Source organism: Corythoichthys intestinalis, chromosome 4 (assembly GCF_030265065.1).
Source record: "Corythoichthys intestinalis isolate RoL2023-P3 chromosome 4, ASM3026506v1, whole genome shotgun sequence".
NCBI classification, from domain to species: domain Eukaryota; kingdom Metazoa; phylum Chordata; class Actinopteri; order Syngnathiformes; family Syngnathidae; genus Corythoichthys; species Corythoichthys intestinalis.
Window position 1 is genome coordinate 62,568,786 of NC_080398.1, and position 15,587 is coordinate 62,584,372.

Here is a 15,587-nt window from a genome sequence, read left to right on the forward strand (position 1 = left end):
AAGATACCTGAACTCCTCCACTTGGGGCAGGATCTCATCCTAGACCCGGTAAAGGCACGCCTCCCTTTCCGACTGAGGACCATGCTCTCGGATTTTGAGGTGCTGACTGTCATCCCGACCGCGTCATACTCGGCTGCGAACAGTTCCATTGAGAGTTGAAGGTCACAGCTTGATGAAGTCAACAGCACCACATCATCTGCAAAAAGCAGGGATGCAATGCTGAGGCCACCAAACTGGACACAATCAACACTTCGGCTGCACAAAGAAATTCTGTCCATAACAGTTATGAACAGAATCGGTGACAAGGGGCAACCTTGGCGGAGTCCAACCTTCACCAGTCACCGGAAGGTGCACTCTCCAGCACCCCCTCCAGGAACTTCAAAAAGGACGGGTAATCTGTTACTCGGTGTATAAGCACAAACAACAGGCACCGGGGTGACTCCAATGCACAGGCCCCAAGTCGGGAACAATGAGTATGACAACAACAGCCTGACGCCTTTCACCATTGGCAACTCCAGAAATGAAAAGTGTCCAACCTCTCTGGAGAAGAGTGATACCAGAGCCCAAGTCATGCTTGGAGGTGAGCCCGACTATATCTAGACAGAACTCAACCTCACGCGCTACCTCGGTCTCCTTCTGAACCGTAGCGGAGACATTCCACGTCCCAAGAGGTAGCTTCTGAAGCTTCGGCTGTGACCGGTAAGGTGGCCGCTCAGCTCTCTGTGCATCTAACCGCTTGGCTCCTCCCACAGGTGGTTAGCTCATTGGAAGGGGGTCCCAATTTGCCTTTTCGGGCTTTGCCCGGCCGGTCCCCAAGGGTGCAGGCCCAGCCCCAGGCGTTTGCCAAGAAGCCCTTCCTCCAGGACTGTCTCCAGAAGGGGCCACCAGTGACCTGCTTCTTGGCAAGGGAAACGTGTTTCCATTGTTTTTCATCATGAGGAGTCTGGCGAGACGTGCTTGTTCTGGTCCCTCACCTAGGACCTATCTGCCATGGGTCACCCTGCAGGGGGTAAAAGCCCGGACAACATAGCTCCTAGAATCATTGGGAAACACAAACATCTCCACCACAATAAGGTTGTCACCTTATCCTTATGGAGGGGTCGGATCAACACAATTGGCTTTATGGAGGAACATAATTGTCTGTCCCGGTCCGCAGGCAACATGTTGTTGTCATACGCTGCCAGTGAAAAATGAGCGAGAGATCAAGAGAAAGGACACGCCGGTCACAAAGTTCCACTATTGGTCAATATTCATCAACAAATAGTAGGAACACATAGGGCGTGTCACACTCCGGGGCAGGAGTGTGTACCATTACACGCCTACTATTTTCCTATATTTTAATTTCTTAATGTAGGGTAAATAATTCATGTTTTTTATTTAGCATTTTTGAGTCATTCAATATTTGTTTGCACTAAATTTAAATCTGATTTGATTTCAGATTGTAATTAACTATTTATTATAGTAGTTAGCCGTTTATATTTTATTTACCGCTTTCAATATACACTGTATTATTATAATTTTTGTTGTAATGTTAACAGCACATTATACTCATCTTTAACATTGCATTGGATTAAATTGTTTTTGTTTATTTTTGGTTGTGTTGAAATCGTTTTATTAATTTCCCACTGTGTGCCAAAAAACTCACTTAAAAATGCCCTCAATTCATTTACCAATATTTTGAATTGTTTCATGCATAAGAAAGTTAGTGTGTTATCTGTGTAAATTTCTATTTGATTGCAATCACCTTTGTAAGTTAAATCGTTCTGCAGACGGTAGGTTTTGAAATTGGTCATGGTCAGTGTTGTTCATCTTACTTTCAAAAAAATAATTAGTTTCAGTTACAAATTACTTATCAAAAAAGTAATTGAGTTTGTAACTCAATTACTTGATTGTAAGAGTGATTAATTACTCAGCAAAGTAACCGACGTTACTTTTCATGTTCTCTACATTGTTACACTATACATTCTACAGCATCTTTCACATCAAAGATGTTTACCATAAATTTCGGACTATAAGCCTCTACTTTTTTCCGTCATTATGAATGCTGCGGTTTATAGTCCAGTGCGGCTTATTTATTGATTCATATAGGTTAATAGGTAGCACTTTATTTGACAGCGGCATCATAAGACTGTCATAACACCGTCATAATTATGACATGACACTATCATGAATGCTGAATGCTTGCGTCATTAAGTGTCATCGGGCAAATTGTGTCACTGACTCCATTTATGTCAATCTTGGATCTTTTACATCCATTCAAAAGTGAAATAATTTTCCAGATGACACTAAATGACATCTGGTAAAAGCATTCACTAATGCTCATGACAGTGTAATGTCATAATTATCTTATCTAATGACAGCCTTATGGCGCCACTGTCAAATAAAGTGTTAACAAATACCATAACTGGCGCAGTTGGTAGCTGGAGTTGTCCTTGGACCGAAGGGTCAGTGGTTCGATTCCCGGCTACGACTGCCCACTGTCGAAGTGCCCTTGGGCAAGGCACAGAACCCTGATTTGCCTCCAATGGGGTGACAGCGCCTTGCATGGCAGCAGCCCCGTTGGTGTGTGAATGTGTGCGTGAACAGGTAAATGTGTGCTAATGTAAAGCGCATTGGGCATGGTAACCATGCAGATAAATATGCTAAGTACTGTCAATTTACCACTTACCATAACTGGCAATTAATGAAAAAACTGAAAAAATAATTAGCACAGAATTTTGATTGTTATTTGCATCTTTCTTTCTAACCAGAAAATCACAGCAAAAGCTTGCAACCTGACTGAAATACTGTACACCTCCCTGCGCAAACTCAAGCTCAGATCCTCAGTGAGTGGAAAGTGAGTGATTATTTTATTCTTGTATAATGGTGAAATAGCGAAGCTTTGTGTCATTTTTAAGAAGATTGTCATCTGTATATGTGATGTGTCAGTCACCACACCAATTGCCAATGCCCATGAGCTTTCCACTGACACACCCACTCCACCAACGGCCAGTCAGAGCAAAGAGTATGCTAATTACCATAGCTCCAGTCAGCTGAATATTAATGAGAAAACAGGATTTTTCAGAGGGGCTAAGAAAAAGACTAGCTAAAATTGCTTATAAAATGACAGTTTGGGCAGTTTGTCGAGCTAACCTGGTAAAACAGCATCAGAGATCATGAATAACTCATGTCACAAATTTAAAGTGGAAGGCACCTTTGACAACAAGACGTATAATCACATACAAATTATTTTAAATGTATTTATTTTTAAAGGAGCGATATATAAGAGTTGCACTTTACTGATGCATTGATGGTCCCAATATTTCAATAGACATTAAAGTGCCTGTGACACGAAAAAGCATGTTTATTTCATAATACACGCGTTATTTTATGCCCCTGAATGATATGGGCCGCTTGGATGTGTGTGGAAGCGATCGCTATTTTTATTTAGTTTTTTTAATCCCGCGCCATGAAAATGAGTGACTTCCGGCTTCGGTCTTGCATTGAGGAGGAGGGCGCGGTGACGTGTACGGTAGATGACGCCCTCTTCACGCTACAGTGTACTGTTGTGTATGAGGATGAAGGATTCAGCTGATTTTGCGGATTAATACGTTTATTTTCCGCATCACGCCAGCCAAACGGCTGCAGAAAAATCATTCTGTATGAGGGAGAGGCGTATGCGCCTTTTTGGAGTTTCAAAAGGTTCCCATTCACCGTGGATATTTACTGTGGGACTTATGAGGAAGTGAGTAAACATCTTGTTTTGTATTATGTCAAAAACGAATACAGCGATTACAAAGTAAACACTACAAACTTCCTTTAAATGAAGGACTACTTACGTTTGATCATTGATAGGCATGTAAAAAGCTCTCCTAATGGTCATTAGCAGCACCACGTTAGCTGCACAACAAATCCAGCCACCCTCCTCCGGGGAACGAACTGTAAATTGCTCTCCGCAGGGCGGTTTGCCGATCCACTAAGACAATTGACAACCGGGTCGTCATGTCAAATAATCCAGGATAGTTATGTGTGATTTTCCACTTCGACGACTTTGAAACATCACTCGGTTTGGGTTAGCATGTCGGCTAGCTGTCACGGCTTCTGGTTTGTTTACATTCTCCGAAGCCGGGGAAGGGAAATGACATATGTCCGATTTAGGTGTCATAAAATATCGTTCGGGAGGTGCGACAGTAAAGGTGAAGTCGACATTTTTGACCATTATGGAGTAATTTTGCCATGTCGTCCTGAATAAATGCATTTTTATTATTTCATATTCCATTCAGCACAATACTGTTATTTGTCCTGAACATGCCATTTATTTAGCAGTTGGGGAAAATACTTGGATAAAAAGAATATCCTGTAAAAATATTGGAGTAGAGAGACTGAAACAATGACATTTTGCGGCTCTCTACGTCGCGTTTTCCTCGTTGTGAATAGTTCCCCCTCGACGGGCTGACTGGTCCTTCTCAAGCCATTTATATAGCTATTGGGGAAAAATACTTGGATAAAAAGAATATCCTGTAAAAATATTGGAGTAGAGAGACTGAAACAATGACATTTTGCGGCTCTCTACGTCGCGTTTTCCTCGTTCTGAATAATTCCCCCTCAATGGGCTGAATAGTAAAACCGATGAGCCCAGTCTACCGCTGACGTCATCCACCTGTTAGGGACGCTAAAGCCCTATAATGGTAGGCGTGGCTAACCGGCAGATTAAAAGACTAATTTCTCGTCATCTGTGCTTTTCTAAATTGTTGTATATAGTCAAATCGTCTCAAAATATGATTCTAATTCACATAATAATGCCATTTAAGCCTTTTTTTCTCGTGTCATATGCTCTTTAAAGAATGATGTTATTTGAAAATACTTCTCACGTTTCTCCACGGTAAAGCCGAGATGTTCCTTTGTTCAAAGTTAATATTCATTTTAGTTATTGTTAGTGTTTTGAATCTGTGCATTCAAGGATGTTCCACCCTCCACCAATCAGTCAATTACGAGATAAGTTTTTTGTCTTGGTCCAGGTTGCTAGAGCTCTGTACGTCTCGTAAACTAAGGATGTAGGGGAAAAGAACAAAGATATGCATATACATCATGCATTTGTACTACAAGTACATTTAGTTATATTACAAGAATGTGTACTTGATTGTACTAAAATATGGTTATTTGTGCTAAAAGTACATGGCCTTAAGTATACTTTTACAATGTTGTTAGGGTTAAACATTTGCATACAAGGAATGAGCCAAAAGGCTGCCATAAGTATCAGATTTCAGTCAGCCAAAATAGCTACTCATTTAACAACAAGATGTAAATCAAACATGACATAGCATTTTGGCCACCAATCTTACACATTGTTCCTTTAAGTCAGTCCTTCTCAAATTGTGGGGCATGATGCCGGGGGTTGGCGCATGTGACCTCGGTGAACATACTTTTTTGCCGTAGTAGAATAAAGGGTAACACTTTATAATAACTATCCGTTTTACTACTTAATGGATCATTAGTATACTGCTGATAAATGATTTATTGTTGATTTGTGAAGTATTTGTTAACAGTTTGTTATCATTTACAGGGTGTTCTTAACCTGAAACACAGTTTGTGTAGAAACGTTTCAAGTTTTTGTGTGTAATGTTTGGCATTTCTATCTTTTCAGGTTAAGAAATGCCGTTCATTTCAAAGAAAAAGCATTTTTATAGGGCATTTTGCAGGCAGTGCTCATGTTGCACATTTATGAAAATCTGCCATAGAACCAACAAATATTTGTACTTTTCTTTGTATATTTAACCAATAAAACTTATGACCTTCAACATAAAGTGTATATAGTTTTATTAAGATCCATCAACTAGCATGGGCATTTAGAATGGGGTCAACCATATTGGAACACCCTGTAAATGCTTAACAAACTGTTAATAAATACTTCACAAATCAACAATAAATCATTTATCAACAGTTTACAAATTATCTATTAACTAGTAAAACGGATAGTTATTATAAAGTGTTACCGAATAAAGTGTAATTGCACATCCACTCAGTGGGTGGCAGTGTCGCTTTCATGTTCAGAGTGTGGGTATAATTTTTTAACTAAACAAGAGCACACAGTAAGCAGCAGGAGCGAACAAGAGCTAAGACGAGGGCATATGACGAAGCGCATGTAGTTTTTGCTTAACTTTTAATACAGTGGGAGACGGGGAAAGACAAATATGTTTACTGTGTCTAAAAATGTTGGCAGCGGACAGCATGAAGTCAAATCAATTAAGACGTCATTTAAAGACATTAGACCCTAATCACATTGATTACTCGCCTGATTTTTTTTTTCTCAGCGAAAACGTGCCAAATGTTGCCAACAATTGTCCCCCTTTATCAGTGTTACATCAGTAAACTAGCGAGCACTGTTAGCAGCATACCAAGTTGCTCTGTGAAAAATAATGCCACATCAGAGCAAATGAGCTGATACTGCCTGCAGCAAAAATTAAAACTCTTTTCAATGACACTGTCATTTTTTAACCTATTAATGTTTGTTTTTTCAGTCAAATTGTTTGGCACATTGTACTCTTGAGGTATTGTTGCTCATCAATTTGATTATTATATTATTTATTGAAATTTTATTTTTCAGTATCAAATAGTCATAAAATATACCTAGAGTGGATGTTCAGTTTGGATGTGACTTTTTTTTTTTTTTTTTTAAATTCAGGCAAGTGGATGTGCTTTAAGTCTTTTCGGTTACAAACAAAAGTGTTAATAAAGTTATAATTCATTGTAAGTTAGGTGTGCTGTGAAACATTGAGATGGAGCCTAACAGACAATATTTGAGAGGCACTGCTTTAAGTATATAATATCAGCCTGTCCCTGTCTCCCCAAAAGCTGATTGATTTTCCCTACTTGGCCTGAACAGGCAAAAAACACAGTATTGACCTTGCAATGTCACAGAGCTCTGTTTGGTGAGATGATATAGTAGACCATACGTAAGACATTTGCTGTTCTTCTGTCTCCCTCCGACGTATCACAATTCCCTCAAGCTGCCTAAATCAATGAGATACAATTACAGTTACCCAATTGACAAATCACACACATTCTTCCAATGTGCTTGACTGTGTGACATAGCTTGCATGTTGAGCTGAAATTCATGCCTCTCATGTTGACGATATACTCTACATGAAAATCTAATTGTGAATTAAATAAGTTTTTACTCACCATTTAATTGAGCGTGTTTTCCAATTTCTCTTACATTGAGTAAACAGTTATCCAGGTGAACTCCATTGTAGTAACAGCTGTTGCCCTCAGCATACTTTGGTGGTGAATGCCGACATGAACATGGCATCTGCATAATGCCGCATGGCCTGCTCGATGTGCTGGAGGCCAGGCAGTCCTCCAGCCACTGGCACAACATTTGACAGGCTGCCATGCTGGGGTTACGTTTTCCAACAACCAGGTATTCTACTTTGAAATCACCACTGTCACTTGTCGTGGTGGCACCGCTCTGATGAGGACCCTTTCTTATGTGAACAAACTGCTTGTCAGCCTCAAGGAATGAAAGTGAGGCAGAGGTGTCGCAAAACCTCACAATATCATCAAGGCTATCAATCCCTCGGTAGGACTGGGTGTTCTCCAGGAAAGAGTCATATTGGAAGATTCGAAGCTGTAACGGTATGCAGTCCTTGGTAGGTTTTGTTATTTTGATGAAGATGGTGTAGTGCCGTGGTTCAGGATTTTGCAGGGTCCAAGAGCAAGGCACAGTGGGAAATACTGATGATGACAGGAATAAGCCAAAAAAACGGTTTTGTACCAATGTCGAACAGGAGTTTGAGTCTGATCCTAAAGGGGATGAGTGGCACCACTCCCCCATCAAGACAACCACAAAATACAGAATCGCCACTCGAAGTGGTGTAGGAGAAAGATGAAAAACAATCTTCAACATACTGCAGACTGGACTCTGGCTTTATAGGATATGTAGAAGTATTGACAAGAATATTACAAAAAAAAAAAAGTGAGAAAAGAATTTGCTCTCCAAAATCCAGAAACTGCAAGCTGACTTCAACCAGTTTCTCAGAAACCTGTGAAATAAAAGAAACAACATATGAATAAAACTTTGCATGATAAATAAATCCTACTTACAGTCTTAGCAGCAATGAATGCTTCAAAGTCTTTTGTCTATCTGTAGAAATCATTATTATAAATATTCACTCATTCATCTTTCCTGCCCTTATTTTCATGAAGGTCGTGGCGCTGCTGGGAAGACTGGGTTTCCTGACCGAAGCTGCTGCACCTGCAGCCCGACCTAGGTAAAGCGGGAGAAGATGGATGGATGTATGGATTGATGTATGGATGGATGTATGGATGGATGTATGGTTGGCTGGCTGGCTGGCTGGCTGGCTGGCTGGCTGGATGGATGGATGGATGGATGGATGGCTGGCTGGCTGGCTGGCTGGCTGGATGGATGGATGGATGGATGGATGGATGGATGGATGGATGGATGGATGGTGTCTATAGATTGTGCAATATTGAGTAATAACAGCGGTTTTTAACCTAGGTTTGAATGACCCCCAGGAGTTCAACAAAGGTTAAGACATGCAGGACCCTTTTTTCATACACTGACTAAATCCAGGCAAAGTGAGGTTTTGAATTGGTTTAGGGCAGGGGTGCTTATTACGTCGATTGCGATCTACCAGTCGATCGCAAAGGTAGTATGGGTAGATCGCATGACATTAAAAAATAGACATCAGCCTATCATCCATCCCATCACTTGATTGATATACAGGGCAGCCAGTCACATGACACCTGATTTTTTTGTGACACATAGGCCACCACGCATGCGCAAACAACGGTGCTAAGTGCAGCATAACTAACAAGCTAGCGAGTTGGTTGCCTCCAATTTTAAGCCCTGGTTTTATTCTCTTGAACTCAAGAAAGGCTATAAACATGAGTAGGGGAGCTGGACCAAATAAGAAGACAAAAACGTATCACTTTCATACGGAATGGGAGGAGGAGTTTTTTTTCACGATGACATTTTCGAAGTGCGTTTGCCTCATCTGCCCGTCTACCATCGCAATACCAAAGAAGGGAAATGTGGAGCGGCCTTTCCGGACTGTTCATGGAAAATATGATACCGACTTCCCGCCGAAAAGCGAGCTGAGGAAGAGAAAGGTGAAGGAATTAAAATGCCAGTTGTCCGGACAGCAATCATTTTTCACACAACCTACTTCAAAAGCGAAAGCCGCCACAGTCATCAGAGTAAACTCAGGTAATGACAAAAAATGTGCATAATTGTGTTGTGCAATAATGGCTCATGTGGTTATGCAAAGTACATTAACATACATTGTACAAAGAAAATCCTCAATATATTTATAAATAAATTAGCATTTTTGCAGTAGGTAGATCATTTTGCCTTGGTCATTTTATAAGTAGCTTGCATGCTGAAAAAGTGTGAGCACCCCTGGTTTAGGGAAACCTGGAAAACAGGCTGGGCTGAGGATTAAGAGAACCAGACTTGGCTACCCTTGGAAAAATGCAATGCAAAAACAAAAATTAACTAGGCCTGCAAGCAGGACTGAACGGGCCCTCGCAATCTAGCGCAACTTGGACGTCACGCAACTCGGACTGTGTGCAGGTCAGGGTGGTGGCAGATCCTCCTCTCTAATCATCTCATTAGAACCTAACATGCTCGAAAGTCGCCTATTTACATTCCCACACCCAAGAAATAAAAGCCCCTATTGGAGAGAGTACTACAAAAAAGGAGCCACTACTGAGCTGTGCAGCCAAGCCCTTATTCAAAACCAAAATTAATCTTCTAACTGGGCCAATTCGACCAAGTGTGCCAAATATTGTGGCTCTATAAGCTGCCTGTCTCTGAAAAAAAATATTCCCTTTAAATGGCGAACAAAGGGTCGTCACGGCAACAGACAGAGACACGTGGACATGGGCCGTAAATAAGTATTTTAATAGGTCTTGAAACTACAATGACCAACCTGAAAAGAACTTGACATGTATTGGAAAAACGAGTGACTTTCTATTGCCACTAGTTGGCGCTGTAGGGTTGATGCAAATGACCCCTACAAGGCCCTTCAGGGTATGACTCTCAACAAGCACGGGAAGTTTGGCGCAGATATGTTGTATATCTGCCGAGTTATGACTGTTCAAAGTTTTTGGAGAGAAAAATTGTTGACAGTCATTTTCACTTTCCTGTTTGGACCCCTCCGCTTCAACGAAACTTCAATATTTTTCATCAGGCACCTGAAGACAGGTCTTAAGGCTTCCCTTATGCAGGTTTGAGGTAGATTGATTTTTTCCGTTTAGAGGAGGAGTGTGTCCCGTAAAAAAGGGCATTTCCTGTACCCACTAGGAGGCGCCAGGCACAAATGGTAAATTTTCAGTCCAGTCCTGCTCAGGCTGGTATACCTCACACACATGCCAGATTTGAAATAGATTGAACCTTGTATGAGGGAGTTATCAGTCATTTTCCGAATTCGGTGTTTTGCCGAAAAAAAATGGCAGGCTTTGGCACCCCGCCAAGGTCAGAACCGTGAATGAAAACACACCATTTTTATAACTTAAGATTTCATATGCCTCATGAACAGTCTCGCCAATTTTAAGGGTGATCAAACTAATTCCCTCGGTGCCAAGGTCTCAAATGTGCACACTGTAAATCGATAAAAATTTCACATTCAATTCAAAATACCCGATTTCCTGTAGTATTTGGAATGTGCGTGCAAGAGACTTTTTGGAGCAGTTTTGCACAAGGTATCGACTCTCCGAATTTCATCACTCTACGTTGAAAAAACCTAAATGGAGAAGCCTTTTTGAAAAATTCAAGGGGGCGCCACTGAGCCATTTTGTTACATGTTTTCGTAACGTTGCAAGATTATCGAACGTTACGCAAAGCCGCATGTATGTGCAAATTTTGGTGAGTTTTTGTGCATATTAAAGCCTCCAAATGTAAACTCCTACTGTGAACCCATAAAAATTTCACATTCAATTCAAAATACCCAATTTCCTGTTGGATTACGAGTATGGGTGCAAGAGGCTTTTTGGAGCAGTTAGGCATAAGGTATCTACTCCCCAAATTTCATCGCTGTACGTTGAAAAAACCTAATAGGTGAGGCCTTTTTTAAAACTTCTTTCTGTCGCCACTAGTTGGCACTGTAGAGTTGATGCAAATGAGCCTTAGAAGACTCTGCAGGGTATGACTATCAACAAACACGGGAAGTTTGGCACAGATATGTTGGATATCTGCCGAGTTATGACTGTTCAAAGTTTTTGGCGAGACAAATTGTTGACAGTCATTTTCACTTCCGGTTTGGACCTCTCCGCTTCAACGAAACCTCAATATTTTTCATCAGGCACCTGAACAAATGTCTTGAGGCTCCCCTGAAACAGGTTTGAGGTCAACAGATTTTTTTCCCTTGGAGGAGGAGCCTGTCTCGTAAAAAAAGGCATTTCCTGTTCTCACTAGGGGGCGTTAGGCCTAATGAGTAATGTTTCAATGCACTCGTGTTAAGGGTGGGATACCGCACATACATGCCAAATATGAAAAAGATTGAACGTTGTTTCAAGGAACTATTAGTCATTTACTGAATTTGTCATTTTGCCGAAAAAAATGGCCGACTTTGGCACCATGCCCAGGTCAGACCCGTGAATGAAAACGCACCATTTTCAAAACTTAAGATCTCATATGTCTCCTGAACAGTCTCACCAATTTTGAAGATGATCCAACAAACTCCCTCGGCGAAAAGGTCTCAAATGTCCACCCTGTAAATAGATAAAAATTTCATATTCGATCCAAAATAACCAATTTCCTGTTGGGTTTGGAATATGGGTGCCAATGCTTTTTTGGAGCGGTTTTGGACAAGGTATAGACTCCCCAAATTTCATTGCTCTACGCTGACAGACCCTAATGTTATCGGCCAATTTTAAAATTTCAAGGGGGCGCCACTGAGCCATTTTGTTACATTTTTTTGCAACGTTGCAAAATTATCGAAATTTACAATTTTCCGCACGTATGTGCAAATTTTGGTGACTTTTCGTGCATGTTCAGGCCTCCAAATTGGCCGTTTTCATTTGCCCTGAAAAAAAAAATAAAAAAAGAAAAATAACTAGGCCTGCAAGCAGGACTGAACGGGCCCTCGCAATCTAGCGCAACTCGGGCTGTGTGCAGGTCAGGGTGGTGGCAGATCCTCCTCTCTAATCATCTCATTAGAACCTAACATGCTCGAAAGTCGCCTATTTACATTCCCACACCCAAGAGATAAAAACCCCTATTGGAGAGAGTACTACAAAAAAGGAGCCACTACTGAGCTGTGCAGCCAAGCCCTTATTCAAAACCAAAATTAATCTTTTAACTGGGCCAATTCGACCAAGTGTGCCAACTATTGTGGCTCTATAAGCTCCCTGAGTCTCTGAAAAAAAAAATTTCCTTTAAATGGCGAACAAAGGGTCGTCACGGCAACAGACAGAGACACGTGGACATGGGCCGTAAAAAAGTATTTTAATAGGTCTTGAAACTACAATGACCAACATGAAAAGAACTGGACATGTTTTGGAAAAACGAGTGACTTTCTATCGCCACTAGTTGGCGCTGTAGGGTTGATGCAAATGACCCCTACAAGGCCCTTCAGGGTATGACTCTCAACAAGCACGGGAAGTTTGGCGCAGATATGTTGTATATCTGCCGAGTTATGACTGTTCAAAGTTTTTGGAGAGAAAAATTGTTGACAGTCATTTTCACTTTCCTGTTTGGACCCCTCCGCTTCAACGAAACTTCAATATTTTTCATCAGGCACCTGAAGACAGGTCTTAAGGCTTCCCTTATGCAGGTTTGAGGTAGATTGATTTTTTCCGTTTAGAGGAGGAGTGTGTCCCGTAAAAAAGGGCATTTCCTGTACCCACTAGGAGGCGCCAGGCACAAATGGTAAATTTTCAATCCAGTCCTGCTCAGGCTGGTATACCTAACACACATGGCAGATTTAAAATAGATTGAACGTTGTATGAGGGAGTTATCAGTCATTTTCCGAATTCGGTGTTTTGGCGAAAAAATTGAAGAATTTGGCGCCCCGCCCAGGTCAGGCCCGTAAATGAAAACACACCATATTTATAACTTAAGATTTCATATGCCTCATGAACAGTCTCACCAATTTTGAGAATGATCAAACTAATTCCCTAGGTGCCAAGGTGTAAAATGTGCACACTGTAAATCGATAAAAAGTTCACATTCAATCCAAAATACCCGATTTCCTGTAGGATTTGGAATGTGTGTGCAAGAGACTTTTTGGAGCAGTTTTGCACAAAGTTTTGACTCTCCAAATTTCATCACTCTATGTTAGAAAAACCTAAATGGAGAGGCCTTTTTGAAAATTTCAAGGGGGCTCCACTGAGCCATTTTGTTAAATTGTTTCGTAACGTTGCAAGATTATCGAACGTTATCTAAAGCCGCATGTATGTGCAAATTTTGGTGAGTTTTTATGCATATTCAAGCCTCCAAATGTAAACTCTTACTGTGAACCCATGAAAATTTCACATTCGATCCAAAATACCCGATTTCCTGTTGGATTTGGAATATGGGTGCAAGAGACTTTTTGGAGCAGTTTTGCATAAGGTATCTACTCCCCAAATTTCCTTGCTCTATGTTGAAAAAACCCAATAGGAAAGGCCTTTTTTAAAACTTCTTTCTGTCGCCACTAGTTGGCACTGTAGAGTTGATGCAAATGACCCCTACAAGAACCTTCAGGGTATGACTCTCAACAAACACGGAAAGTTTGGCGCAGATATGTTGCATATCTGCCGAGTTATGACTGTTCAAAATTTTTGGCGAGACAAATTGTTGACGGTCATTTTCACTTCCAGTTTGGACCTCTCCGCTTCAACGAAACCTCAATATTTTTCATCAGGGACCTGAACACATGTCTTGAGGCTCCCCTGAAACAGGTTTGAGGTCAATAGATTTTTTTCCCTTGGAGGAGGAGCCTGTCTCGTAAAGAAGGCCATTTCCTGTTCCCACTAGGGGGCGCCAGGCCTAATGGGTAATATTTCAATGCAGTCGTGTTCAGGCTGGGATATCTCATATACATGCTAGAAATGAAAAAGATTGAACGTTGTATCACGGAGTTTTTAATCATTTTCTGAATTTGGTATTTTGCCCAAAAATGGCCGACTTTGGGACCACGCCCAGGTCAGACCCTTGAGTGAAAACTCACCATTTTGAAAACTTAAGATCTCATATGTCTCCTGAATAGTCTGACCAATTTTGAAGACGATCCAACTATTTTCTTCAGCGACAAGGTCTCAAATGTAAATCGATCAAATTTCACATTTGATCCAAAATTTCCGGCTTCCTGTTGGGTTTGGAATATGGGTGCAAGAGACTTTTTGGAGCAGTTTTGCACAATGTATCGACTCGCCAAATTTCATCGTTCTACGTTGAAAAAAACAAATAGGAAAGGCCTTTTTGAAAATTTCAAGGGGGCGCCACTGAGCCATTTTGTTAAATGTTTTTGTAGATTATCAAAATTTACGCAAAGTTGCATGTATGTGCAAATTTTGGTGAGTTTTCGTGCATGTTCAGGCCTCCAAATGTAAACTCCAACTGTGAACCGATAAAAATTTCACATTTGATCCAAAATATCCGATTTCCTGTTGGATTTGGAATATGGGTGCAAGAGGCTTTTTTGAACAGTTAGGCATAAGGTATCTACTCCCCAAATTTCATTGCTCTACGTTGAAAACCTAAGAGGAGAGGCCTTTTTGAAAATTTTAAGGGTCAAGGGGGCGCCACTGAGCCATTTTTTGACATTTTTTCAAAACAACACAAGATTATCGAAATTTACACAAAGCCGCACGTATGTGCAAATTTTGGTGACTTTTCGTGCATGTTCAGGCCTCCAAATTGGCCATTTTCATTTGCCCTGAAAAAAGAATAATAATAATAATAATAACTAGGCCTGCAAGCAGGACTGAACGGGCCCTCGCAATCTAGCGCAACTCGGACGTCACGCAACTCGGACAGTGTGCAGGTCAGGGTGGTGGCAGATCGTCCTCTCTAATCATCTCATTAGAACCTAACATGCGCGAAAGTTGCCTCTTTACATTCACACACCTAAGAGATAAAAACCCCTATTGGACAGAGGACTACAAAAAAGGAGCGAATAAAGGGTCATCACAGCAACAGACAGAGACATGTGGACATGGGCCGTAAAATAAGTATTTTAAAAGGTCTTGAAACTACAATGACCAACCTGAAAAGAACTGGACATATATTTAAAAAAATGATTGACTTTCTATTGCCACTAGTTGGCGCTGTAGGGTTGATGCAAATGACCCCTACAGGACCCTTCAGACTATGACTCAACAAGCACGATATGTTTGGCGCAGATATGTTGTAGAAGTTATGACTGTTCAAAACTTGTGGTGAGACGAAATGGCTTCAGTCATTTTTACTTCTCCTGTTGGACCCTTCTGCTTCAACCAAACCTCAGTATTTTTCATCAGGCACCTGAACACATGTCTTCAGGCTCCCCTGATGCAGGTTTGAGGTGAATAGATTTTTTTTTCCTTGGAGGAGGAGCCTGTTTCGTAAAAAAGGCATTTCCTGTTCCCACTAGGGGGCGCTAGGCCTAATGAGTAATATTTCA

At 41.1% G+C, this 15,587-nt stretch overlaps 1 protein-coding gene across 8 annotated transcripts in view; it reads right to left on the reverse strand.

Annotated features, from left to right (window-relative positions):
• Positions 1-15,587, reverse strand: part of LOC130914451 (adhesion G protein-coupled receptor B1-like) — a 428,372-nt gene that overhangs the window by 348,115 nt on the left and 64,670 nt on the right. For all 8 annotated transcript variants that reach the window (XR_009062924.1, XR_009062926.1, XM_057833647.1 and 5 more), the window contains exon 2: positions 7,162-8,021. Coding sequence is in view for 6 of the 8 variants with exons in the window: in XM_057833647.1 (XP_057689630.1) it covers positions 7,162-7,885 (724 nt within the window). In the remaining 2 variants the exon portion in view is untranslated. The remainder of the gene's footprint in view (positions 1-7,161; positions 8,022-15,587) is intronic.